The sequence below is a fragment of the Chionomys nivalis genome, chromosome 2 (genome assembly GCF_950005125.1).
Source record: "Chionomys nivalis chromosome 2, mChiNiv1.1, whole genome shotgun sequence".
NCBI lineage: Eukaryota > Metazoa > Chordata > Mammalia > Rodentia > Cricetidae > Chionomys > Chionomys nivalis.
Genome location: NC_080087.1, coordinates 80,658,199 through 80,684,940, shown reverse-complemented (window position 1 = coordinate 80,684,940; position 26,742 = coordinate 80,658,199). Strand labels below are relative to the sequence as shown.

The window sequence follows — 26,742 nt, the reverse complement described above, 5'->3', positions numbered from 1 at the left end:
TGTTGGGCCTCATGAGGCCTGGGCATGAGGCCCAGTGTAACTTCCTAAGCCTAACTTGAGTTTGGTGAGACCTAGTGTAACTTCTTGAGCCTAGCTCAATTTTGGAGACCCGCCTCTGGCTACCTGACCTAGGCCAGCCTCTGCCCAGCCACCACAGAATATTATTGGCCCTTGTTCCTTACTCTGCCTCGACCCATCCCAGGCTTCTCACCTCCTGTCTCAGCCTATATAAGTTCCTGCCTGATGCAATTAAACGAGATCCCCGTCAACAGACTCCTGACTCAGTGGCTGAGTTTCTCTCCGGTGGTGGTGGTGGGGGCTGGGTTGTTTGACACTCAACATCCTGCTCAGCCCCAGGGAGAGGCTGGTGGGTCCGGTTCTGCCCCCGCTCTTTCTGCCAGAGAACCCGGGTGCCCCGTGTGAGGAGCAGAACGAAAGACTCGCTGATGGGCCAGTCTGCGGGTGACTGTACCCCCGTTAAAGATGGGGCAGTCCTCTTTTAAACAAAATCCTGCCCTCAGCCAATGCTGTGAGAAGGCCAACATGCTCCCACCTGAATCTTGGCCTGCTGGCCTTTAGGAGGCAGGACCTAAGGGACCAGGTGGAACACAAGCTCAGGTGACATAGCCTTGTACAGGGTGGCCGCATTTGGCCTGGTAGCGGGCATCATCCCATACTTTTGTTGCGCTGTCTCTACTGAGTGCTCTGCCGGCAGAACTCCAGGCAGCCCGGGGCTGGGCCGCACAGGCGGTGGACCCTGGGAAGAAAAGAACATGGCTCCTGTGGCCGAGGGCACAGAACTCCAACCGCGTGCAGCCCAGGGATGCGAAGCATTTACCCGCCCCAGGGAGGCTGGCTGTGGGAGGCGCAGGGGTGGGCGGTGGCCTGGCAGACAGCTGCCTGGCCGCTTTGACTTCCCCATCCCCTTCATTCTCATCTTGCTCCGGGCAGGCCCCGAGCCACGATAACCTGGGCTTCAAGGCCGAGGAGGATGATGACTATGACAGTGAGGTGGAGGGGAAGGAAGGAGGAATTCGACTGTCCCTCTGGACCCCCGCTCTCTAGGGGATTGAGTCCAGACTCCAAACCGGGGTGGGGGGTGCCTCCTCTCCCTTCCAATGTCCTCTACTCAGCAGCCCGAACTGGGGGGGGGGCAGTCCCCAAACCTGAGGACCAGAAGGGAGGCAGAGTCTCAGGCTCATCCTCCCCGCATTCTGGCACCTGCACCAGAAGACTCAAGGTGGCCCCTCCTCCACTGGCTCCCAAGCCTTTCAAGACCCTGAAACGTGAGGCTAGCTTGGAACAGTTGCTGGAGAAGTGAGCAGTACAAGATGACGATGCTGGTGGACGGGTAAACTCACCTGGTGCTGATCAGACAGGAAGCGAGAGCGTGTGATGCCAAGCTCTCAGGCTGGGCGGATGCTGTGATCTTCATCTTCAGCCTGGAGGAGGGGAGCAGCTCTCCATGGGCATCTGAGCTCCCTTGGTGGGGAAGAATGAGGAGGTTTGGTCCTGGCTCTGGTTGGGACCCAAGACAGGATCAGTGCTCCCTCTCCTCGAATGGAGGTGGTCCAGGAAGTGGTAACTTTGCACAAACAGCAACAACTCCTGGCTGCTTGCAAGTCCCTGCACAGCTCACCAAGCCATTCAGCCCCTTCAACTCCTGTAGCCAGCCAAGCAGGCTAGTAACCGGGGCCACACTAGCGACCACTCCTCTTCACTTCCGTCCTCACCCAGTGTTGGACACCAGGAGCTCCGAGCTGAGGCGGCCACTGTGGCCGGGTTAAACACAGCAGGATCCCTACACCGAGCAGTCAAGTGAAGGATCAGCCTTTTGCAAACCATTGTGACAGAGACTCTGAAAAGCGGAGCTTAGACAATCGGGGAGAGACAACAGGAGTGGACGAGCCATCCCCATTACTCTTTCTACTCTACCCTCCTGATTTTGCATTAGGAAGAGCATCTGGCCCAGTGATCATCCTGATAACTTTGTTTCCTCCTGTGCCCTTTGGCTGTACTTAAGTGTAGACACTGGGGGATAAGTATGAATCCTGGAGTTGACTGGGGACCAGGTGCTAACCATCACCTTTTGCTTAGAAAGCTCCAGGTGCTGCTGCTGGTCCATGTCAGATGCTCACAGATGAGGCCATGTCAGCCTCTCCTATCTTGCCCTAGTCTTCTATGCCCTGTTCTTTGGCTGCTCCCATAAGACAAATGTCCTAGAGTTGGGTATCTTTAGTTCAGTGTCAAGAACTTCTCTTCCATGGCTGGAAACAAGGATTCAGGCTGTTCCTAAGGGCCTCTTCCACTGTGGAGGAGGAGACCGTGAACTTTTTATAGTCACAAAACAAAAGAAAGCCATAAACCACCGCATTTACCAAATATAAGGCAGAGCTTTATAGGCTTCAGATGCCATCTACTAACACTCTAAGCTCTGGGTAGTGGGAGCCTGTGTCTGCTGCGTTTAACACATTCCAAGAGTTATACCTAATAGGCACAAAGATGTGAACTCCGATGTGGAGCTAGTAAGCGGCTGTTAAGTGGAACTAAAGATAGCCCGGAGTCATTCTGACTCACACTGCACAACATTCTGACTCTTCACAATCTGAAATTGTAGTTCAGCCATCCGCCTGCAGGATCTTCACCCAGATACGGCTTCTTCGGAGGAGCATCAGTTCATAGTGCTTTCCTAGCACAGAAATAAAACACAGTATTTTTTCTAAAACAAAGTCTTGCCCTACGAGAGGCACCCCACACCCCTAGAGTCAATGTCCTATCTCCTACTCAGTCTTTGGTGCAACAGGTGTGTGTGTGTGTGTGTGTGTGTGTGTGCGCGCGCATGCGCGCACCAGGTGGGGATAGGGATCCTGCAGCAAACTAACCCAGCAGCTGTCTAATATCTGATACTGCCTTAACCCTCTCAAGCCTTTGTACTTCCAGATTCTCTGACCTCATCCTCATTTGCACATGGAAATGAAGAACCCAGCCCTCCCCTAGGTTGCTTACAGTACATCCTCAAATGGAGAACAAAACTTGTTTCATAAGAGCTTTGTTGTAGGAAGCTGCGTGTTCATTTCCCGGCCATCCAGACTCCAGAAACCATATTATTTGCAATACTGTTTGGCCTATTAGCTCTAGCTTCGTATTGGCTAGCTCTTACATATTAATTTAACCCATTTCTATTAATCTGTGTATCGCCACATGGCTGTGGATTACCAGGTAAAGTTCTGTTGTCTCTCTGGTGGGGCTTTGTGGCTTCTCTCTGACTCTGCCTCCTTTCTCCCACCATTCAGCTTAGTTTTCCCCCACCTACCTAAGTTCTGCCTTGCTATAGGCCAAAGCAGTTTATTTATCAACCAGTGGCATTCACAGCACACAGAGGGCAATCCCACATCAGAGCTTTCTCACAGAGAGGGGCTGGGTTTGTGGCTCAGTGGTAGAGCACTTGCCTAGTTCACACAAGACCCTGGATTCTATTCCCAGCACTGAAAAAATAAAAATGATACCTATTAAATGCCCTGTTTCAGATTGTATGCAAATATATAGTAGCTGTTAAATCCGGGCAAGCAGCTCTACTACGGGGCACAGCACAGCAAGAGCTGTGGATTCAAGATGTCTGTTGGACACCGACAGGTACGCAAGCGATGCTAAGTCGGTGGGTCTCGACCCGTGGGCCGCCACCATCAGATATTAACATTATGATTCACAGTAGCAAGGAAAATAATCTTAAAGTTGGGGGAGTCACCACAACATGAGGAATTGAACTAAAGGGTTGCAGCATTAAGAAGGTTGTGAACCATTGCTCTAAGTGAATGCAAGAATGGAGTTAGGAGAGAAGGACTCCCGGAGCCCTAAGATGGTCCCTGGAAGAGGGAGAGAGTCTCTTCAATGGTGTGGCCTCAGAATCAGGAGTCTGTGCTCTCGTAAACAACCTCTCAGCTAACACCCTGTAAGCAACCCTGATGAAGCTCATCAGGTCATCCAAATCCACTAGCCAAAAGCAGAAAAGGGGACTAGGTAGAAAGGAAGGGGACGCCGAGGGAGTGGAGCAAGAGAGGGTAACAGGTTGAATAGGATAAAAATACATGTGTGTGTAGAAAAATGCCAGAACGAAACTCATTATAGGTATCATTAGCATATGCCAATAAGAAGGAAATTAGGGCCCGGACGTGGCAGAGTGAATAAGCACTTCCATACGAGGACTGGAGTTTATAGGCTCAGAACTTTTGAAACGAAGTCAGGAGACCCCTGGAGCAAGTTGGCCAGCGAGAGGAGGGATTTCAGAGAACCTGCCTAAATAAATACAGGCGATAGGAATTGTGGGATGTCAATGCCTGTGAATACCCACGTAGGAATAAGCACTAGCATACACATGAACACACACAGAGAGAGACACAAATACAAAGATACACATTCAAAAACTAATTTTTAAAAAAAGTCAACAAACCAGGCTTGATGGAGCAAGCCTTTAATCCCACCAGTGTGCAGTGGGCGGCGGGAGGATTAAGAAATTCAAGGTCATCCTTAGATTCTCACTGAGTTCTAGGGCAGCCTGGGCAACCTATGGCCGGGTTTCAAAACAAAATAAAAGAATGGTTCAACAAATCTAGACTGACCTAGGTCGAATAACTATGTCATGGAACCTTGTAATCTAGGGACAACAGAATGTCAAATCCCTCCTAGTTAGTGAAGGTAGGATGCGGGAGGAAACTGCCTCCAAGACACCACACTTGCACGCAAGCACGCACACCAAGATAAGCCGGAGGAGGCAGGAGCCAGGAAGAACCAAGCTGGGTCACCGCCCCACGAGGTGTGGCCCCTGCAGGCAGCCAAAGTCTCCTGCTCCCAGGTTCCTCTTGTTTGCTTACTACGCCCTACCTGGAGCTCAAGTCATTGTCTCCGCCCTCTGAACCCCAGGAAAATCTAGATGACCTGGGAGATCCGTTTGTGCGTTGGTGTGGGACTTCTAGGGTCTGCGGGCCTGAGAAATTCGGGTGCGGGAGTGACGCTTTGCAGGAGGCTGCCCCGCCCCCCTCCCCCCTCCGCCTGATTTCGTTGAGGAGGGAGCCGCCCCGTTCCCGCCCCTAACTGGCCCGGCGGATCTAGGAGGTGGAGACCGAATCGACCTGCAGAGATGGAGGCAACCAGCACCTGGGCACTACTGCTGGTGTTGCTGCTGCTGTTGCTGCTGGCGCTGGCACTGCCCAGGACACCATCCCGAGGCTATCTACCTCCGGGGCCCACCCCGCTGCCGTTGCTGGGGAACCTCCTGCAGCTGCGTCCCGGGGCGCTGTACTCCGGGCTCTTGCGGGTGAGGGGACGTGGGAACATCCTAACCGGAGAGGGGGAGCGCGCGGGGGGTGGGGGGGTGGAGATCTCCTGAGTGCCTGGGCTCTGCAAGAGTCTTGGGCTTTCTTAGGAAAAAGGTAGAGGCAGAGGTCTTCGGGGCAAAGGGACTATGAATGAGCGAACTGGAGGGTGAGCCAGGGAGGGTGCCCAGGTTGAGAAGGGCAGAGCTCACGCCGTCCTGGAGGCAGGACCAAGGGGGAAAGTGATCCCTGAAGGGGCAGGGGCAGGTAGTTCTGTGCTAAGAAAGGGACGGAATGCCCTAGGAAGAGGTGGGAGGAACACCGCTCATAGAGATCTAGAAAGAAATGGGACCGGGACCCAGAGGGACAGGGGTCCCAGGTCTAAAGAACCCACAGAATGCGGGGAAGGTAGTGAGCTGGAACCAAAACTGTAAAGCAGGCACTCTCTAAGGCAAGGATGGTAGTGGACGAGTTTGTCCCCAGTACCCCTGTTGGGAGGGAAACATCTGGAAGCCTGTGGAGGCTGGAGGGGGCTGAGCAGAGAGCATCCTGGGCTAAAGGAATCTGCCTCAGAGACTCCCGGAGTGGGAGGATGGGTGTAGCTCAGCTAGGAGGGAGCTGGGAGTTCCTGCCACCGGGTGGGAGGATGGGGAGGCAGTCCCAACCTGCCTGGGGTAGTGGGGGATGAAGCATTCCATTCAAAAATATTCTGAGGGACATTTAAGGACAGAAAAAGGGGGTGGGCGTCTAAGGGAGAGATGGGACGCATGTTCCACTGAAACTGCTGTGGAATTTAGGGTTTAGCAGAGGTTGAACTGGGTAGCTGGGTACTGGGGAAAGGGGTGGGAACGAAAGCTGATTGTGAATGACCCCAAGATCAGAGGTTAGAGCCTGGAAGTGAGAGGGAAGGCATGGGATGTGTTTAAGAAGAGCCTACTCTACACTCCCATGCAAGAAAAAGAACAACTTTCCAAACAGGTATTTTTGTGCTTGGGGTGATGAGGGAACCAGTTCCTGGTATAGGGGGCAAAAGCCAGACCACATGACTTACCCGAAGACAGGGCTTGGAACTAATGCAGCCTGCCTGGCAGAGGCAGCTCCCTGGGGCCAGTCACCACCCTCTTCTCCCTTTCTGCCCCCAGCTAAGTAAGAAGTATGGGCCTGTGTTCACTGTACACCTGGGACCCTGGCGCCGCGTGGTGGTCCTGGTTGGCCATGATGCTGTAAGAGAGGCCCTGGGAGGTCAGGCTGAGGAATTCAGCGGGCGAGGAACGTTGGCAACGCTGGACAAGACTTTTGATGGTCATGGTGAGTCATGAGAGCAAATGGGGGCTGCTGGGTCCTGCCCCGCTGACAGGTGTGGAGGTTAGTTTTGCAGGTGACCGGTGCCTTGCTTTCTTTCTCTATGAAAGGGGATGATAATGGTGACTGTCATTTAGGGTTGCACTAAGGATCCAGTGGAAACTGGGCTTGTAGCCTATAGTGATGATAATTACTAATTGCCAGTCTACAGTGATAGTAATTACTACTCCGTGGTTTGTGTAGTAATTGATAGGCAGGCCAACCTGGAATACATAGTGAGTTCAAGGCCCGCTTGGGCTACATAAGACAGTGTGACCCCTGTCCTCTAAAAACCAGGACTAAGGATATATAGTTCGGTGGCAGGACATGCACAGAACCCACCAGTGATGGTCACAGGTCATGTTCTGTAGAGACTACTTGTCTAGAATCCCTCATTAAGGGGCTGGGGTGAGGCTCAGTGGTAGAGCCCCTGCCAAGAATCCCCCAGTGAGGGGCTGGCGAGGGGCTCAGCAGTGTTTGCCTAGACTTCACCAATGAAGGCCTGGGTGGCGGGGGAGGCATGTCCTCCACCTGGCTTGTGTAAGGCCACAACTTCCATGCCCAAGCCAAAAGAGAAAGAAGAGGGTAGGGGGCCCTAAACGTAGAAATAATCCTTCATGTTCAGACAGAATATGTAGCATGTGCTCAGCCCTGAGTACAGAAAAGCCTGGCAGCACGGTAGTGACTAAGATAGCGCTGCTGACTTCCCCTAGAGCATCCAGACAGACCTGTCATCAATCAGACAGTAACCACACGGAGAGGAACTGGCCCGTATGGGAGGGGCAAGCTAGCATGGGGGGATAGCTAGGATTCTAGGAATCCACAGACAGGCTCTGACCCAGCCTGTTCGCTGTGGGATGCCCACGCTGAGGAAGGGAAGTTGTGTCCCATGCAGGACATGCCTATGCTCACGCACAGAGGAGGACACAGTCCTTCAGCCCACAGACTCCTGGTGCGTGTCCCTGTCCTAGGTACTGAGAAAACAGCTGACCAAGGCGGATGCAGTGTCTTCTCACTGTGAGGGCTTTGAGAGCAGGATGGAGGGGGCGGGGGCTGAACTGGAGTGGGGCAGGGCTGGAGGCAGGCCTCTCAGAGAGGCGCCCCGCTGGGTTGAAACACAAAGGATGGAGTTCACCAAGCACAGTGAAGCAGCTGAGAGCCGTTACTCTTTCATTCAAGTACTCGACAGGCTGAGTCAGGAGAGTTGCTAGGAATTCAGGCCAGCCTGGGCTACATAGAAAGACCCTCTCAAAAAAATCATAGACAATTAAAAATGAAAGAATGAGATCTGGAGAGATGGCTCAGCAGTTAAGAACACTTGCTGCTCTTAGAGAGTTTTGTTCCCAGCACCCATATTAGGCAGCTCGCAACAGCCTGTATTCCAACTTCAGAGGCTCTGACAGCCTCTTCTCCAGCCTCTCCAGGCACTTGAACACACATGAACATACAAATAAAGAATAAAGTTAAGTAATTTTTTTTTTGAGACCGGATTTTACTTGACTGTCCAGGAACTAGCTCTGTAGACCAGGCTAAACTTGAACTACAGAGATCCACCTACCTCTGCTTGAGTGCTGGGATTAAAGGTGTTCACCACCACCACCACCACCACCACCTGACAAAGTAAATCTTTTAAAATAAATAAAAGGATAAGATGCACTAGAGATGTATTTAAGTGGTAGGGTCCTCTCAGAGTCCCCCAGTGAGGGGATCGGGGTGTGGCTCAGTGGTAGAGCCCCTGCCTAGAATCCCCCAGTGAGGGAGTAACTGGTGTGTGGCTCAGTGGTAGAGCCCCTGCCTAGAATCCCTCAGTGAGGGGCTGGGGTGTGGCTCAGTGGTAGAGGCCCTGCCTAGAATCCCCCAGTGAGGGGCTGGGTGGGGCATGACTCACTGGTAGAGAGATTATCATGTGCAATGCCCTAGGTTCATGGTCAAGAGCCCCTAAAATGTTGGAGGGCCATGAGCATGATACAGACTGAGAAAACAGCAAGGGCCCAGGTCGAGGTGAGCGATCATGATGCTTTGAGGAAATGAGAGATGTTGTAGTAGATGATTAATAAAGCTAAAAGTCAGCGTGACTCTGGCCACCTTGCAAGCTTGTGAGTCACACCAGAGCAGCTGGGCTTCTGGTTTTCTGAGGGCTGTGCCTTTCCAACGGGGAAAGACTGCAAAGTGAGTAGAACTGAAGGCTGGAAGCCCAGGGAGGAGCCGAGCTGGACCAGGGCAAAGGCTAAGCATAGCGAGAGATGCTATTTGGAAGAAACAAGAGCTGGTGAGGCCTAAGGCTCTGTTCGGCGGGTGGATGGTGGGGCTGAGGTGGGGAGGGAAATGGTTTGCAAGCTAGTTTCAGACATGAGGGGGCCAAGGACAGCTTCCAACTGCCCCTACAAGCCAGCCTTCAACAAGAGTCATAGCACTGAGCTCAGAAGGGGAGGTCTGTGCCGAATGGGTGTCATGGGTAAAGGAAAAGACAGCTTCTTTTCTCACCATGGCCTCATCTGCCCCATGTGCTGGGATGGGACAAGGAGAGATGAAAAGGTGATGGGGGAGGGGTAGCCACCCATTCAAGAGACTGTCTCATCTGGTTTAAGCTCAAAGGATAAAAGTCTAATTCAGTTAGGTATGCACCTATGGAGCACCTATTGAGTTCTCGGCACACACATACATGCATACACACACAGAACACACAGACACACACACACACCTGCCAGGCTGGTACAGATTCAGGGCAGAGCCCTGGGAGCATCTCACTGGGAGAAAGGAGCCAGTTCCTTCTTGAATCCAGCCTTCTGTGCAGGGGTTTTCTTTGCCAATGGGGAGCGGTGGAAACACCTGAGGAAGTTCACCCTACTCGCGCTACGGGACCTGGGCATGGGCAAGAGAGAAGGCGAGGAGCTGATCCAAGCAGAGGTGCAGAACCTGGTGGAGGCCTTCCAGAAGACAGAAGGTCAGCTGGGAGGGGCCAGCAATGCTTCCAGCCAAGAGGAAGAGGAACCATCTCCATTGTTCCCGGGGAGGGGGGGAGAGGGGGTGAATCTGCTGGGGGGGCAGGCGGGGGGGGGTGCTCACCTCCACATTGACTGAATCCTTCTGGGGGTGCCACAACAGATCTCTCTGTCCTTGGGACATTGGCAGCCTTCCGCAGCCTGCCTCTCTCTCCCTCCCCCTTGCTCCCTTCTTCCATCTTTACTTCCTACCTGCTTTGTCTTGTTTAAGATGGAGGAATTTCACCAGTTGGACCATGCTGGCCTGGAGCTGGTGACTAATCCTTCTACCTCAACCCCCAAGTGCTGGGATTATAGGTGCCAACACCTGGCTCCTTTTGTTCTTTGTCTTGTTTTGGGGTCTTGGGTGTGTGTGTGTTAAATACTCTTTATTTGTCAATATACATAAGCCACAGTAAGTGCCTCTCAGCAAGAAAAGGCAGCACCCAGAGCTGGAGAGATGGCTCAGTAGTTAAGAGCACTGGTTGTTTTTCCAGAGGCCCCGATTCAATTCCCAGACACACATGGCAGCTCACAACTGTCTGTAACTTCAGTTTCAGGGGATCCGACACCCTCACACAGACATGCATACATACAAAACACCAGTGCGCATAAAATAAGAAAGGACAGCACCTTCGACATAGAGATTCTAATTAAATCGGTGTTGTCAAGTTGCTTCTGGACGGTTAGCCATTGCCTGTCACGGCCAGTGAACACGAACTGAAACTTCTTTCTGAGACAGTGACAGAATTTTCACCGTGTTTAAACACATTCATATGCCCAGTTACATAAATCAAAATACAAAACCCGTCAGTAGGTCTGCGGTGACAGCCCCATCCTTGTGGAGAATGGAAGATTACTAATTTAGTCCAATCTCATCTCGAGAAAGGGAGAGCATGATGGTATTGATGCAGAAAGATCACATCTACCTTTCCACGTACAAGCCAGCTTTACTTGGATCAGAACCACCCAACGAAAAGCACTGTTGCCATTCATGATCTGAATGTTGGTGTCTGAGTTAACTCACAGTACATATTGAAAGCCATGAGGCATTTGTTACGTAATAAACAAGGCAATGGAGTTACTCATTAGTGGCCTTTTTAAGATGATAAGCTATTAGGTCTGCCCTTCCTCCTTCTCCATTCCATCGCTTTGTTCCTGGGATGTACTTTTTTGGCATTCCCCACATGTTCTCTCAGGTACCCTCCCCAGGTGGTACCTCTGCTCATGTTGGCTTCTGTGTAAGAGAATCCAGCGGCCTGACCATCTCCGTTCACACAGACCGTGGAGATTTGGTCCAGTTTACGTTAGCCGACCTTTTCCACACTGTGGCACCAGGCACACTTCTGAACAAAACTCTTGCCTTTCTCAACATCACCCATTCTTAATTTGCTCCTGGCTGGTCAAGACCACAAATGTATGACCCGGAGACGGGCATCAACTTTTTTTTTTTTTTTTTCTGTTTTTTGAAGCACAACTCACCCTGTAGCCCTGGCTGTCTTTGAACTCCCAGCAATTCTTGTACCTCAATGTTTCAAAGGCCAGGATTACAGGTGTGAGTCACCACACCTAGCCCTAACTCTCTTTCTGCCCCAGTCTTCATCTAATCCAGTCTTCTCTCTCCCTCTTCCCTCACCCCCCACATCCATGACTCCCAGGACGACCATTCAACCCTTCCGTGCTGCTGGCCCAGGCCACCTCTAATGTCATCTGTTCCCTCATCTTTGGCATCCGTTTGCCCTATGAAGATAAAGGGTTCCAGGCCGTGATCGAGGCAGCAAGTGGTACCTTGTTGGCGATCAGCTCCCCGTGGGGCCAGGTAAATGGTCTAAGCCTTCTCCAGCCTCAGTGATTCCTACCGAGCACACTGAGAGCAAGCTGCCTTCTGCACCCACAGGCTTACGAGATGTTCTCCTGGCTACTGCAGCCCTTGCCGGGCCCACACACGCAGCTGCAGCGCCACCTGGGCACCCTGGCTTCCTTCGCTGTCCAGCAGGTACAGCAACACCAGGGAAGCACCCACACTTCAGGTCCTGCCCGTGATGTCGTTGATGCCTTCCTGCTGAAGATGGCACAGGTGTGGAAACTTGACTATGGCCTGGCTGATCGTGTGTTTACTTAGCATCTGCTGAGTCCTCATCCCTGGGCTGAACTCAGGGTGGGACCAGGAATGGCTAACTTTGCTGGGGGAAGAGACTGTCCCTTCTTTGGTCTAACCTGCTTTACAGCGCTTTCTTCGGGAAATCCTGAGGATTTCCATCAATCTCTTTCCTTTTTAGTTTTGGTGAGATGTCTTACTCTATAGCCCAGGCTGGCCCAGAACTCACTCTTTAGCCCAGACTGGCCTGAAACTTGCAGATCCCTCTGCTTCTGCCTCCCAAGGGCTAAACCTTCAGGTCTCTTTCTCCACCCTTATGTCTCTGCCTAGCGTGCAGGAAGCCCTGGGTTCTACTCCCAGTGTCACGTGACCTGGGAATGGTAATTCACACCTGTCATACCAGCACCTGGGAAGTAGAGGCAGAAAGTCATCTTCAGCTACTTAGCAAGCTTAAGGTCAGCTTATGACCCTGTTTCAAAGCAGGGGGAACGGACAGTGGCATGTCTCAGTGGGTGAAGGTGTTTGACACCAAGCCTGACTACCTTGGAGCCACACAGTGGAAGGACAGAACCGACCCCTGCAAGTTGTCCTCTGACCTCCACGTACATGCCATGGCACACACAAACCCACACACACACAAAAAAAAAAGATTGTCAGGCGGTGGTGGCACACGCCTTTAATCCCAGCACATGGGAGGCAGAAGCAGGTGGATCTCTGAGTTTGAGGCCAACCTGGTCTACAAAAGATAGTTCCAGGACAGGCTCCAAAGCTACACAGAGAAACCCTGTCTCAAAAAAAAAAAAATTAAATCCTGAATCTCTATCTGACTCAAATAACAGTATCTCATTTCTCAACTAGTCCCCAAACATTTCTTTTACTGCTCAGGAGAAACAGGAGCCGGGCACAGAATTCACTGAGAAGAACTTGCTGATGACAGTCACCTACCTGCTGTTTGCTGGGACAATGACCGTCGGTGCCACCATCCGCTATGCCCTCCTGCTCCTGATGAAATACCCTCAGGTGCAACGTAAGAAATCGTTCCTGCCGGGCAGTGGTGGCACATGCTTTTAATCCTAGCACTCAGGAGGCAGAGGCAGGCAGATATCTGAGTTTGTGGCCAGCCTGTTCTTACAGAGAGAGTTCCAGGACAGGCTCCAAAGCTACAGACAAACCCTGTCTTGAAAAACCAAAAGAGAAGCTGTTCCCACCAGCCAGGTTTCAGACACCCAAGTGATGGACAGATTGTGCAGGGAAATGAAAATGAGCCCAGAGTTTAGGGTTCCCCAAGTGGGGATGGAGCTTCTGAGCACGGTCTGAGCGAGCGACAGCGGGAGGTGGAACACGACAGGCCTGTGACACCTTGTCAGCTTTATCATGTGCCTTGTCCCCAGTTGTGGGGAGCTGTGCACAGAAGGACCTTGAGCAGGGAAAACGTAATTACATTTGCATTTATTCATTGATTGATTTTTATTTGAGATAAGGTCTTACTCCGTAGCCCAAGCTGGCCTGCTACTCACTGTTATAGCCCCAGGATGGTCTCTAACTCAGCGTCCTGGCTCAACTGAGTTTTATAGATGAGAAAGACCACACTCAGCTTAAAGCTGCGTTTTAGAAAATCATCCAGCTTCCACGATGGGATGAACTGTAGGTGATGTAGCTCAGTGGCAGAGCTCTTGCCTAGAATCTCGGGGGAAGGTTACAGGGGCTCAAGAGCCCTTTCTTCAAATCCACTGGTGAGGTGGGGGCATGGCTCAAGGGTAGAGTGATTGCCTAGTATCCACGAGGCTCTAGGTATCATTCCAAGCTACCCCCTCCAACACACACACACACAGAGAGAGAGAGAGAGAGAGAGAGAGAGAGAGAGAGAGAGAGAGAGAGAGAGAGAGTGGATTGTGTAGACAGAAACCTGGGGCTAGACCAGGCTATGGAGACATAGGCGCGAGGGCAGAAGAAGGAAGGACAGACTTGTCCAGGGGCAGACTTGAGTTTCTAGCTGGGAAACTGAGCTAGGCACAGGAAGAATGGAGACAGAGTTGATTTCAAAGGGGATGTTGAGCAGGGACAGTGCCTCATGCCTGTAATCCCAGCACATAGAAAGCCTGAAGCAGGATGATTGCCACAAGTTCACGGCTAGCCTTCTCTACATAGTGAATGCCAGCCTTGGCTACATAGAGAAAGGGGGGGATATTAAAGTCACCATGGAAGGGCCGAAGATCACAAAAACAGATGGATCCAAGTTCTACAAGACACTGGATCAGAACTGGAGATTAAATAATTAACTGTAATCAGGGCTGAGGAGATGGCTCAGTGGGTAAGAACGCTTGCTACACAAGTGTGAGGACCTGAGTTCAAATCCCCACCACCGGTAAAAAGCATGGCATGTCTGTACTTAACTATAACTCCATCACTAAGGGATGAGGACCTGACAGGAGAATCTCTGGGACTTGCTGGCCCCCCGCCGAGCTCCAGGTTCAGTGAGAGACTCTGTCTCAATGGAATAGGTAGAGAGTGCTACAGCAGGAACCTGACACCCTCCTCGGGTCTCCACCCAAGCACACCCCTCCCCCACCCCCACCACACACAGTTGGAGTCACCATCCAGGTGTGGCAGTGCACAGCAGTAACTCCAGCATTTAATAAGGACGAACAAGACCCCAGGCCTAGCTCTGCTCCGCGCGTGCTGCCAGCATCACCCCCAAACCACCGCTGCACAAGATGAGGCTTCCACCCTTGACCCGCAACCCTCCTCTTGCATGCAGAGCGAGTTCGGGAAGAGTTGATCCAGGAGCTGGGACCCGGCAGGGCTCCGAGTCTGAGCGATCGCGCTCGCCTCCCTTACACCGATGCAGTTTTACACGAGGCGCAGCGGCTCCTGGCACTGGTGCCCATGGGAATGCCCCATACCCTCACGAGGACCACTTGCTTCCGCGGATACACTCTGCCGCAGGTGGGTGGATGGCACAGCCAGAGCAGTTATCTCTGCCCTGGGGACAGACCGGGGTGGGGGGGAGGCCGCGCTGCAGCTGGAAGTCTGGGGCGATGTCGAAAAGTCCCCTGATGCTGGTTTCTCTGTCTGTCTGGATCCTCCCCACCACCACCCCTTTCTCTCTGGCCCCAACTGAAAAGCACTTCAGATATACAGCCACCAGAGGGCGACATATCCTCAGTCCTGAGATAACAGTGGCAGCGGCTCCTTCTAGAACCAAATCTGTTTTCAGCCCTGCTGTTTTCTTAGCTGGAACTTGAACAAATTACTTTATCCACTGAGCCTCAAGTTACCCCTCTTATAAATTTGGGATAATAATAATATCCATTTGGACTTGAAAGATAATGCTTGTGGAACACCTACCCAGCTGTTGGTGGGTGGATGCCCTGTGGACTTAGAAAGGGCAGCCACAATGTCATAATAACATGAATCAAACATACCCTTTATGGTGTGCCAGCTGCTGCTTTGGATGCTTTCTTTTAGTTATTTTGTTTCCAAAACAATCCTGTGTAATTATCACACCCATTTTACACATCGAAAAAACAGATCTGTATGAACGCACCAAGTCCTCAAGTAGGAAGACAGGATTTGAACCCAGGACCTAAACTTTAACCACTTCTACCTGCCTGTCTGTTATTTAACAACAGTCCAATGACACTTTTCGCTTCAGCTTCCCAGCTCACAACCCGTGGGCCAGACTGCTTAGCCAAGAACTCCTCCGGCCTGCCTTCACCCTCTACGGCAGCGGTTCTCAACCTGGGAGTCGAACGACCCTTTCACAGGGCCACATATCAGAAATCTTGCGTATCAGATACTAATATTATGTACGATTCATAACAGCAGCAACATTACAGTTATGAAGTAGCAACGAAATAGTTTTACGGTTGTGTAAGTTCCACAGCATAAGGAACTGCATTAGAGGGTCGCGGGGTTAGGGAGGTTGAGAGCCGTAGCTCCGAGGACACACAAGCTCTAGTCTGGCCCGAGAGGCTGCAGCCCTGCCTGGCTGTGGCCTTCATGGACAGCCCTCCCACACACGCCCTTGCCTTTGCCTCTCGGAGACATTCCCCAGAGAGGTGACTTCGGATAGCACAGCTTAATCTCAGAATCACAACATACTCCCAAGTTTTCAAAACAGTGTAAAAATAACACGCTCTGCAGGGCTGAGCTTTCCTTCGGCTACTGTTTGAGCTCCAGGCCTTAGCTTCCTCATCTTTTACCATTCATGCCGTGGGGTAGTAGGGGTTGAACCCAGCGGCTCTCACATGTTCGGCAAGTGTTCCACCGCTAGAACACGTGCCCTTTTTTTCTTTCTTTTTCTTTTGAAATAAGATCTTATGAAGTAGGCCAGGCTGGCCTTGAACTTGCAGACTTGCCATCTTCCTGTCTCAGCCTCCCGAGTGTTGAGATTACAGACATGTGCTGCCACATCCAGATTCCCTGTCTTTAAATTGGGGTATTATTATCTCCTTCCTGGGCTTATTCCAGAGATTCAAGGGAAGTGGACAGGAGGGAGGGCATCGGGTGCGACTGTCACACACATGGCAGTGTGGATGAGTGTCCAAAGAAAGATTTGACTCTCCCAATGTGGTGGCAGATGCCTGTTATACCAGCACTCTGAAACTAAGGCAGGAGAATTGCTAAAAGTTGAAGGCTAGCCTGGGTTACATAGTGAGCCCCTGTCTTTAGAGAAAGTAAGAGTAAATGGGAGGAAAGAGAGAATGAGAGACACAGAGGCATTTACTTAAATGCTGACAGCATGTTTGGGTTTGGTTGTTTGTTTTTTTGTTTGAGACAGGGTCTCACTAAGTAGACCAGGCTGACCTCGAACTCACAGAGATGGGCCTGCCTCTGCCTCCCGAGTGCCGGGATTAAAGGTGTGTGTCATTCATATATATATGAATGACCTGGCAGTGGTGGCACACACCTTTAATCCCGGCACTCGGGAGGCAGAGGCAGGTGGATCTCTGTGAGTTCGAGGCCAGCCTGGTTTATAAGAGCTAGTTCCAGGACAGCTAGGGCTCTTAGAGAAATCCTGTCTCAAACAAAATAAACAAAACAAAACAAATAAACAAATAAATCTTGTTTTAAATTTTTTATTTTTTAAAGTAAGTTATATTAAAAGTATCAATCTAGGAAACCAAGTGTGTGAACTTTCATCTTGTCCCCCAGGGCACTGAGGTCTTCCCCCTGATTGGCTCTGTACTGCATGACCCCAAGGTTTTCCAGAACCCAGAAGAATTCCATCCAGACCGCTTCCTGGACACCAATGGCCATTTGAGGAAACACGAAGCCTTCCTGCCCTTCTCCTTAGGTATCTACAGGGCCTTACGGGCAACCAAAGGTGCTGATTGCTTATAACCAGTGGGTGTCAGTGCCAGTAGGGGCAGCGCTTTCTTGCATCCCAGGGTCCCTGTTGACTCCCTCCCCCCTCCGTGGGCCCAGATGTGACCACAGCTGACTCAGGTCCCCCTCCACCACCAGGTAAACGAGTCTGCCTGGGAGAAGGACTAGCTCGGGCGGAGCTCTGGCTTTTCTTCACCGCTATCCTCCAAGCCTTCTCCCTGGAGACACCGTGCCCACTAGGTGACTTGAGCCTGCAGCCAGCCGTCAGTGGACTTTTCAACATCCCCCCAGACTTCCAACTGCAGCTCTGGCCCACGGGTGACCAGTCCAGATGAAGAAAGGTGGGAGCCACCTGGGATGGCTGCCTCAAGGGGGTGTGTGAACCAGGTGTCTCAGGAGCTACACCACACCGCACACCATGTGACCAGGCACCACACTCCCCTACACAACAAGGCAGCTGATGTCTATGCTTTTTTTTTTTTTGGAGAAGGTTATCTGAACCAGGGTCTCGCTATGTAGCACAGGCAGGTCTCAAACTTGTGATCCTCCTGCCTCAGATTCCTGAGCTTTGGAATTACAGGGATACACCACTAAGGGGCTGCATAGGCTTTCAGACTACACAAATGTCACACACGCCTTCTGGACTCACACGCGTCCTATTAGATTCCCCAGCAAGCCCATCCACGACACGCTCCCTGTGCTCCAATCCCAACCCAGCTACCACCCACACAGCCACACAGACAGCCCAACCAAGTTCAGGATTCATACGTCCTCCCCGTCTGTCACCACTGTCACTGGGTCCCTGCCATAGAAAACAGCATGCCCCAGCTGGGGTCACGTCCCAGCCAGAGCGATGTCCCTGTCTACTCCCATGATGACCTCACCGCCATCCAGGCACATGAGTACCTCCACCTATGGCCACCAGACAGCTATCCACACAGCCGAACCATATGTGACAATGTCTTGGCTCTTCCGAGTTTCTTCCTACTGAGATACACCATGATGGCAAAACTGTTCCCGGCTACCTCCACGCCCTTGTTCATTGAACACACTCCCTCCAACAAGTTTTCCCAAATATAAATGTTTCCTGGCCTGTAATTGTGCACACAGATCTTGTACAAATGAGGACCAGCTACCCCAAGGAGAAGCTTGCCCAGCCATGTTTATGTACTCAAGTTTAATCAGGGCTCTGCTCTCAAACACATCCTGACTTTATTTGGCATCGAAGTCCCCATCGGGGGCTGGAGATGTAGCTCCGGAGCAGGACACTTGCCTAGCATTCGTGACGCCTACGATTCAATCCCCAGTACTGCTCAAAAAACAAAAATTTTTAAATCTCCATCCAACCATTTCCTAGCCGGTCCCCTGGAAGGGGGGATGGGTTCTGCCCCTCCATAACAAGACAGAGGCCATACCTGACCTCTTTGTGGCTTTGAAGTCTCCGTTTTGCAATAAAAGTTTGTTTCTGGCCCAGGACTGGACCCCCTCTGCTTGTGTCCTGAGTAAGGGGTGGGGATGGGGGAGTCGCCCCTCCCCTGAGGCTGGGAGGGAGCTGAAAAACACGGTCACCGCCCACCTCACTGTTGACATCAGCACCAGATGTGAAGCTGAGGGGGAGGGGAAGGGAAGGACAGGGCTAAGGCTGTCTGCTTGTCCTGCTTCGGGATTGCTGGAAAGTCTTCAGCCTATGACAGATCTAGCCTCTGGAAGCAGATGTGGACACACAGGCACTAAGGACATGACTGTCGCCCTGCTCTTGGCTCTTTTACCCTCCTTTCCCTCCTGTTTTCCCCATTACTTCATTTAAAAAAAAATAATTATCAACTCTGCCTGGAGGTGTAGCCTAATGGAGGACACCCACCTAACATATAAAGGGCCATGAGTTCTTTATCACCGACAGAATTAAAAATAAAATAATCACTAACTTCCTGCTTAGCCGGGCTGTGGTGGCACACACCTTTAATCCCAGCACTCAGGAGGCAGAGGCAGGCGGATCTCTGTGAGTTCGAGGCCAGCCTGGTCTACAAGAGCTAGTTCCAGGACAGGCTCCAAAGCTACAGAGAAACCCTGTCTCGAAAAACCAAAAAAAACTAACTTCCTGCTGTGTCTATTCTACTTATTGTTCTTGTTCAGGGTTATTTTAAGGCAAATATTAGAAAATAATTGACCATGTCTTTTATTTATTTTTTGACTTTTATTTTTTGTTTTTCAAGACAGAATTTCTCTGTGTAACAACCCTGGCTGTCCTGGAACTCTCTTTGTAGACCAGGCTGGCCTCAAATAAGCCTGGTTTAATTTCTTTCTTTTTAAGAATGAGTATACTCGGGCAGTAATGGTTCACATCTTTAATCCCAGCACTCAGGGGGCAAAGGCAGGTGGATCTCTATAAGTTCGAAGCCAGCCTGATCTATAGAGTGAGTTCCAGGACAACCAGGGCTACACAGAGAAGCCCTGTCTCAAAAAACAAAACAAACAAGACAGTATCAAATGTGTCCCAAACTGACCTTGAATTCTCTGTAAAGCCAAGGCTGCCCTGACCTTCTGATCCCCCTTCTTCTACCTCCAAGTGCTAGAAACACGGGTATACTCCACCACGCCCAGTTTTTTGTTTGTTCTGTGTTTTGAGACAGGTCTCTGTGTAGCCCTGGCTGTACTGGAACTCACTCTGTAGACCAGGCTGGGTTCAAACTCAGAGATCCACCTGCCTCTGTCTCCTGAGTGACGGGATTAAAGGAGTGTGCCACCGTGCCCAGCCTGGGTTTCATATTGTTATTACACTCCAAGTGATTTGAAAAGGAATAATATCTAAGGCTTTTCCTTTATTACATTTGTTTGTTTGTTTGTTTGTTTATATTCTGGATGCATGTCAGTGGACACAAGCACACCACAGCTCCCCCATGGAGGGTAGAGAAAAACTCACAGGAACCAATGTGAGATGGAATCAGAGGGCCATGCTGGGCCAATCCCACCCTCCGCTGGCCCTGCCCTTCAGTGAATGCTGCAGCAGGAGAGCTTCCCCTACCCACACTCGGGAGAGATGATCCCACCTCTCACCACCGGGAGAGGTGACCCTGGTAGCATGGGCATAGAGAAACTGACTCTGCCCCCTCCTCATGGGATAGGCATGGTGGTCTGGTCTGACCAACTCAACTGCCTCCCAGGCCCACCCGAACATCTACCCCATCCAGGAGCTGTTGGAGCTAGTGAAGGGTCTGGTCCTGTGGAAAGACACCTGAAGGATCTCCGTGACTCGGGGACACCCCAGAAGAGTTCCAGTGAGGATCCAGTGAGGATGTATGGACCAGAAACCAGACTCACTGCCACAAACACTGGCAGGTAGAGCTGACTGAACAAAAGGGTTCACCGTGTGACTCACTGTGGATCCCAAAGCCACAGGATGAATGAAGAGCTGTCGGAGAGGCAGGAAAGACAGAGGAACGAAGATGTTTCCTTTCTTTCTTTTTGTTTGTTTTGTTTATTTTATTGGTTTAGTTTGGTTTTTTTAGATTTTCATTTGGGGGGGCTGGTGCAGGGGGGAGGCATGGAGAGACTGGAAGGTGAGCAGAATTGGGGTGCATGATGTGAAATTCTCTGTGAGTTTGAGGCCAGCCTGGTCTATAGAGCAGGGTCCAGGACAGCTGAGGCTACACAGAGAAACCCTGTCTCAAAAGAAAAAGAAAAAAAGAAAAAGAAAAGAAAAAAAGCAATGACTTGCCTTAGCTTTGTATTCAAATTCACATTCAAGGAAATCTGGAATCCTCAAAGTAATGCATTTAAAGAGTTGTGGAGCTAAATATGATAGTGTGTGCCTCTAATCCCCACACCCAAGAGGCTCAGGCAGGGGAATTACCAAGAGTTTGAGGCCAGCATGGAGTACACCACGAGTTTCAGGTAGCCTAACCTAAATCTCAAGGTTGTCTCAAGGATAAGCAGGTAAATAACCATGGGCCTTGCGCTATGTCATTGTAACAGTTGACATTATGACAATTCCAGTAGAAAAAAGAAAAAGAAGAAAAGACAAATTCATTCATGGCTTCATTCACAGAGAAGAATCGCTGGGCACCGAGGTAAAACCTCCTAGATTAGTGAATGTGGTCACTGAGCACTGAGTTGGAGATAGAGTTCATTGGTGCAGTCTTTGCTTAGTAAGCACCACAGAAACACTGACGCAGCTCAACTGGTAAGTGCTTGCCTTGCAAAAATGAGGTCCTAAGGTCAAAGCCTAGACGCATACATGTGTGCAAGCATGCGTGTGCAAGCGCACGCACACGTGCGCACGAGCACACATACACACACACACACACACTACACATTCTCTCCTTTCACCATGTGTGGGCTCCAGGGCTCAAAACTCATCAGCTCTTTTAGTCAAAAGTATGTAATTTAATGATATTAAATAGAATCATCTTTATTATTACTACCATCATTGTATTGTGTGTCTGTATGTTCATGTGTGTGCAGTACCTGCAGAGGCCAGCAGAGGGCGTCAGATCCCTTGAAGCTGAAGTTACTGGAGGTTTGTGAGCTGCCCAGCTTGGATGCTTGGTGTTGAACTCCATCCCTCTGCAACAGAAGCAAGTGCTCAAACATCGTGCCATCTTTCCAGCCCCTAATTTTGTTTGTTCTGAGACAGGGTCTCACTCTACAACCCAGGCTAACCCGAAACTCACAATGTAGTCCAGGCTGCCTTTGACTACAGTGAGTGTCCTACCTCAGCCTCCTGAATGTTGGAATTACAAGCATGAGCCGCCACACCCGGCTAAAGTTTATTTCTGAAAAGTAGAACCTTGTGACTCACTCTGACCCTCATCATGACAGACAGGTCAGGGTGGCCTCACAAAGGGATTCTGCGTTCACTCTTTTACATTTATTTATTTTGTGCTGGAAGGGGGTGTGGGTATTCGCATGCCATGGTGCTAATGTGCAGGTCAGGTGACACCTTGCAGAAGTCGGTTCTCTGCTTTCACTGTGTGGGTTCCAAGTATCAAACTCAGTCTGCCAGCCTTAGAGGCAAGCATCTTTACCCAGTGAGCCATGTCACTGGCCTTATATTAAACAGGCTGGGAATATATTGATTTTTGAGTTTGTCTATTTGGTGTCCCTGGATGTGGGTACAGATCTGAAATTTTGGGGAGCATGAGTTTACCTGTACGTATATATGTGTGCCATACGTGTGCCTGGTGCTTGTGGGGTCCAAAAGAGGGCACTGGATCCCATGACACTGGAGATAAAGGTGGTGAGTGCTGGGCACTCAACCCCAGTCCTCTGTAAGAGCAGCAAGTGATTGCTCTAGTCCAGTGGTCCTCAACCTGCGGGTCACATAGCAGGCGTTTACATCACCATTCACAGCGGTAGCAAAACTGCAGCTACGATGCAGCACCTCTGCATTAAAGGGCTGCAGTGTTAGAAAGGTTGAGAGGCGTTGCTCTGGCCCCACTCTGTTTTGAGACAAAGCCTCATGTAGCTCAGGCTGGCCTCAAACTTACTGTGTCACTGGGGCTGGCCTTGAACTCTTGATCTTTCTGCTTCCATATTCCAAGTGCTGAGATTGTGTCACCGCGCCTCTCTTAGACTTTTGAAATTAAAACTCAAGGACTGGAGAAACAGCTAAGCAGTTAAGTGCACTAAGCTGCTCTTCTAGAGGACCCAGGTTTAATTCCCAGAACCCAGCTCACAACTATCTATAATTCTAGACACCCTCTCTGGTGTCTGTGGGCACTGCACACACATGGTGCAGGCAAAACACCCACACACAGAAAAATAGAAGCAAATTTTTTGTTTGGTTTGGTTCTTCACACAGGGTTTTTCTGTAGCTGTGGCTGTCCTGGAACTTGCTCTGTAGACCAGGCTGGTCTCAAATTTACAGAGATCCACCTGCTTCTGCCTCCTGAGTTCTGGGGTTAAAGGTTAAACCACACCAGGCAATAGAAGGAAACTGTTTAAAAAAATAGAATCCCAGTCTCATTTGATATGTGTCTCAGGTTTTTAAAATCTGCAGCCATTCTCCATCATTTTGCTTATAAAATTCCGCTTCATTTAATTTAGTCTTTACTTTTTATTACGTGTGTGTGTGTGTGTGTGTGTGTGTTGCTTCTCTCCTTCTGTCATGTGAGTCCCAGGGATTGAACTCAGGCTGGGAGTAGTTGCCTATACATGCTGAAACATCTCACTGATCCTATTTTACTTCATTTTACATTTAACAGTCTTGCTATGAAGCCCAAGCTGGCCTCAAACGCAATATCCTCCTACCTCCATCTTCTGAGTGCTGGGATGACCCTCCACTTATTTATATTTTAAACAAACTGGGTCACTTGCCCTGTGTAATTGTTTATATTCTGGTTTGACTGAGGGCATCTTTGTGCTGTCAATCAATGTCCTTTCCTTCCATGAATCCCCCTTAGCCACAGCTCTAGACATAATACTCCCATGCCTGCTCTTCCCTCCCCTAAGCTCTTCCTCACGGTCCAAGCTACTTCCTCAGAAATACTTGTATAATTGCTTTTCTGTCTCTTAAGAATGGGAACTCCCCTAAGCTCTTCCTCACGGTCCAAGCTACTTCCTCAGAAATACTTGTATAATTGCTTTTCTGTCTCTTAAGAATGGGAAATCCAGCCGGGCGGTGGTGGCGCACGCCTTTAATCCCAGCACTTGGGAGGCAGAGGCAGGCGGATCTCTGTGAGTTCGAGACCAGCCTGGTCTACAAGAGCTAGTTCAGGGACAGGCTCCAAAACCACAGAGAAACCCTGTCTCGAAAAACCAAAAAAAAAAAAAAAAAGAATGGGAAATCCTGGGCTGAAGAGGTAGCTTAACAGCTAAGGGCACATGAATTCTCAGCATCCACAAGGGGGCTCACAACCATCTGGAACTCCAGTTCCAGGGGCTCCCATGCCCTCTTGCGACCTCTGCGGCTTCTGCACCCTCATGGTACACAGAGATACTGAAGTCTTTTACTTATTTATGGTGTTTCTGAGACAGAGTCACACACACACACACACACACACACACAAGGATACACATGAAAATACATGAATATTTTTAATAAAAGCAAGAATAGGCACTCTGCCGGGCGGTGGTGGTGCACGCCTTTAATCCCAGCACTCGGGAGGCAGAGGCAGGCGGATCTCTGTGAGTTCGAGGCCAGCCTGGTCTGCAAGAGCTAGTTCCAGGACAGGAACCAAAAGCTACGGAGAAACCCTGTCTCGAAAAAAATAAATAAATAAATAAATAAAGAATAGGCACTCTGCAAAGACTGACTTGCCATGATCTCAACTCCTAGTGCCAAAGGCATTTCTGTCCATCTGTCTCTAACTTTTAAAGTTTTACTATTAAATTAATTTTATTTCATGTATGTGAGTGTTTTGCTCGCACGTTTGTCAGCACATGACTGTTGGAGTTCAGAAGAAAAGATCAGATCCCTGGGATTGGGGTCACAGACAGTTGTCGGCCGCCATGTGGGTGCTGAACCTGGGTCTTCTGCAAGAGCAACAAGTGATCCTAACTGCTTGGCCAACTCTCTGGCACCCATCTTCATTTTCTAAAACTCAGTTGAAGGCAAATTAAAGCCACATCCAAGGCACAAATACTTTGTTGTCGTTTGTTGTTGAAACAGGGTTCGTATAGCCAAGGCAAGCCCCAAACTTTCAGTGTAGCTGAGGATGACCTTGAACTCCTGACCCTTCTGCCTCTGCTTCCCAGGTGCTGTAGATTGTGGGTGGACACCACAATAGTACACCACACCTGGCTGATAGTTTTGATCCTGTGAGCTGGTCTCCCTATATAGCAAAGGCTAGCCTTGAATTTGCCAGCTTCTTTTCCTGCCACAGCCTCTCAGGCCCTTCAGCGACTGGCTTCACAGGCTTAAATTAGACATGAATTCCTACTGACATTAATGAATCTATACAAGGATGTGAAAAAAAAATTGTGTGGAGTGTGTGTGTGTGATGTGTACACATATATGTGTATGTGTGCCTGCCTCCATATACACAGGATACACGTGCCCCCTGCATGTGTGTGAGGTCAGAGGTAGAGATCAAACATCTTCCTCTTTATCCACTCTATTTTATTTATTTAACTTTTGCTAAGGGTTGTTGTGTTTTAAATGTGGGTATGTGTTTTGTTTGCTTGTAGGGCTGCACTCCACGTGCGTGCCTGGTACCTGCAGAGGCCAGCAGAGGGCGCCAGATCCCTCTGGACCAGATGGTAGTGTGTGCTGGGAACTGAACCCACATGCCCTCCAGAATGTGAACAGTGCTCTCAACTGCTGAGTCACCTTCCTCAGCCCCTCCACCTTATTCTTTGAAGTAGGGTCTCTCATGAAACCTGAGGCTCACAGTTTCAGCTAGAATGGCTCACCAGTGAGCCCCAGGGATGCACCCGTATGCATCCCCGCTAGGGATACAGGCTATCACAGCCATACCAGGCTTGTGCATAGTGCTTGCTGTGCAAGGAGTCAGCTCCCTAGCGCAGCAAGTACTTCCCCATTGAGCCATATCCCCAGCCCTGGGATGGACTTCTGTACCCTAGAGATGCCATCTTTATTAGCAATGCTGTGTGGCATGCCTTTTCCGTGGGTTACAGTGACATCTGAGCTATCCCCAACCTGTCCTCCCAGAGCCCACAAGTCAGAGAGAAGAGACAAAACAGAGGATCATCCAAGGAACCCATAGTGACAATCCACGGGAAATGCTGCCAAAGAAAACAAAGAAGGGTGAACTGGGTGTGGCGGCGCACGCCTATCAACCCAGTACGCTGGAGGCTGAAGTGAGGGGACTGGGCGTTTGAGACCAGCCTTGTCAACATAGGGAGACCAACTCAAAAGAGGAAAAAGAAAGGCGCTGAGCGTGAACAGCATATTGTGAGAGTGGAGCTAGAGTGGAGGGGTTGGAACAGTAGGGAGGGGGGAAGACAGATGGGGTTGTAGAGACTCAGGACAACGTGCTACAGAAGGATGCTCCAAGGCCTGTGAAGTGAAGGTCTGGGGTGGGAAGAGGAAAGCTGGCCAGGGAGCAGAGGACAGGGTCCGGTGGGTAGGAGAGGTCTTTGTAAAGCAGCAAGTGGGAATGTGACTGGGGGGGGGGGGGCGGGGAGAGAAGAGGGGATGGGAGAGGTAAAAGGTCAGATGTGGGATTGGGAAACACCTTGTGACTGCTAAGTGGGAAACATGGTGGAAGGACTCATAGACTTAGGCCACCCAAAACCACAGCTGGGATCCAGGTGGCAGAGGACGAGACGAGGGTGATGTTGTGGAAAGGGAGTCAAGTAGGAGAGAGGCTGTAAACTGAGTTCTTCATGGAACCTTATAATGCCAGCTCCATATAACCCGCATCCAGTGCTCCTAGGACCCCAAGTCCAGACAGGTGGGTGGGTCCGAGGCTGGGCCAGTCACTAAAATGAGACACAAATAGAATGATGGTTAGGGTTAGGGCCCTGAGTGGGCAGTCGGGGAGCTTGGAGTTAATCCTCAGGGCACTGGGGAATCATGGCTAGATGTCAGACAGGGCTAGCCATGGTTAAGGGGTGGGGTCTGTCTCCGAAACATCCTTCCAGATCCTAAGCAAGAGATGGATTGCAGGGAGGGAGAACAGAATGAGGAGAAAGTAGCGGATGTGGAGAAAGGTCAAGGAGGAGAGATACCAGGAGGTAACACAGCATTCTGAGGTCATCAAAAACAGTTCCTGAACTG

At 50.5% G+C, this 26,742-nt stretch overlaps 1 protein-coding gene and 1 pseudogene across 1 annotated transcript; one reads left to right on the top strand and one right to left on the bottom strand.

The window, feature by feature from the left end:
• Window positions 1–5,071: 5,071 nt before the first annotated feature.
• Window positions 5,072–18,529, top strand: LOC130870066 (cytochrome P450 2S1). Its single transcript, XM_057762637.1, has 9 exons — window positions 5,072–5,311; window positions 6,452–6,617; window positions 9,445–9,594; window positions 11,290–11,450; window positions 11,529–11,708; window positions 12,615–12,756; window positions 14,488–14,675; window positions 16,887–17,028; window positions 17,199–18,529. Exons 1-9 carry the CDS (start codon window positions 5,135–5,137, stop codon window positions 17,393–17,395), a joined length of 1,503 nt encoding a protein of 500 aa, XP_057618620.1. The 5' UTR covers window positions 5,072–5,134; the 3' UTR covers window positions 17,396–18,529.
• On the bottom strand, window positions 10,633–11,013 carry LOC130870067 (cytochrome c, somatic-like; annotated as a pseudogene).
• Window positions 18,530–26,742: the final 8,213 nt, after the last annotated feature.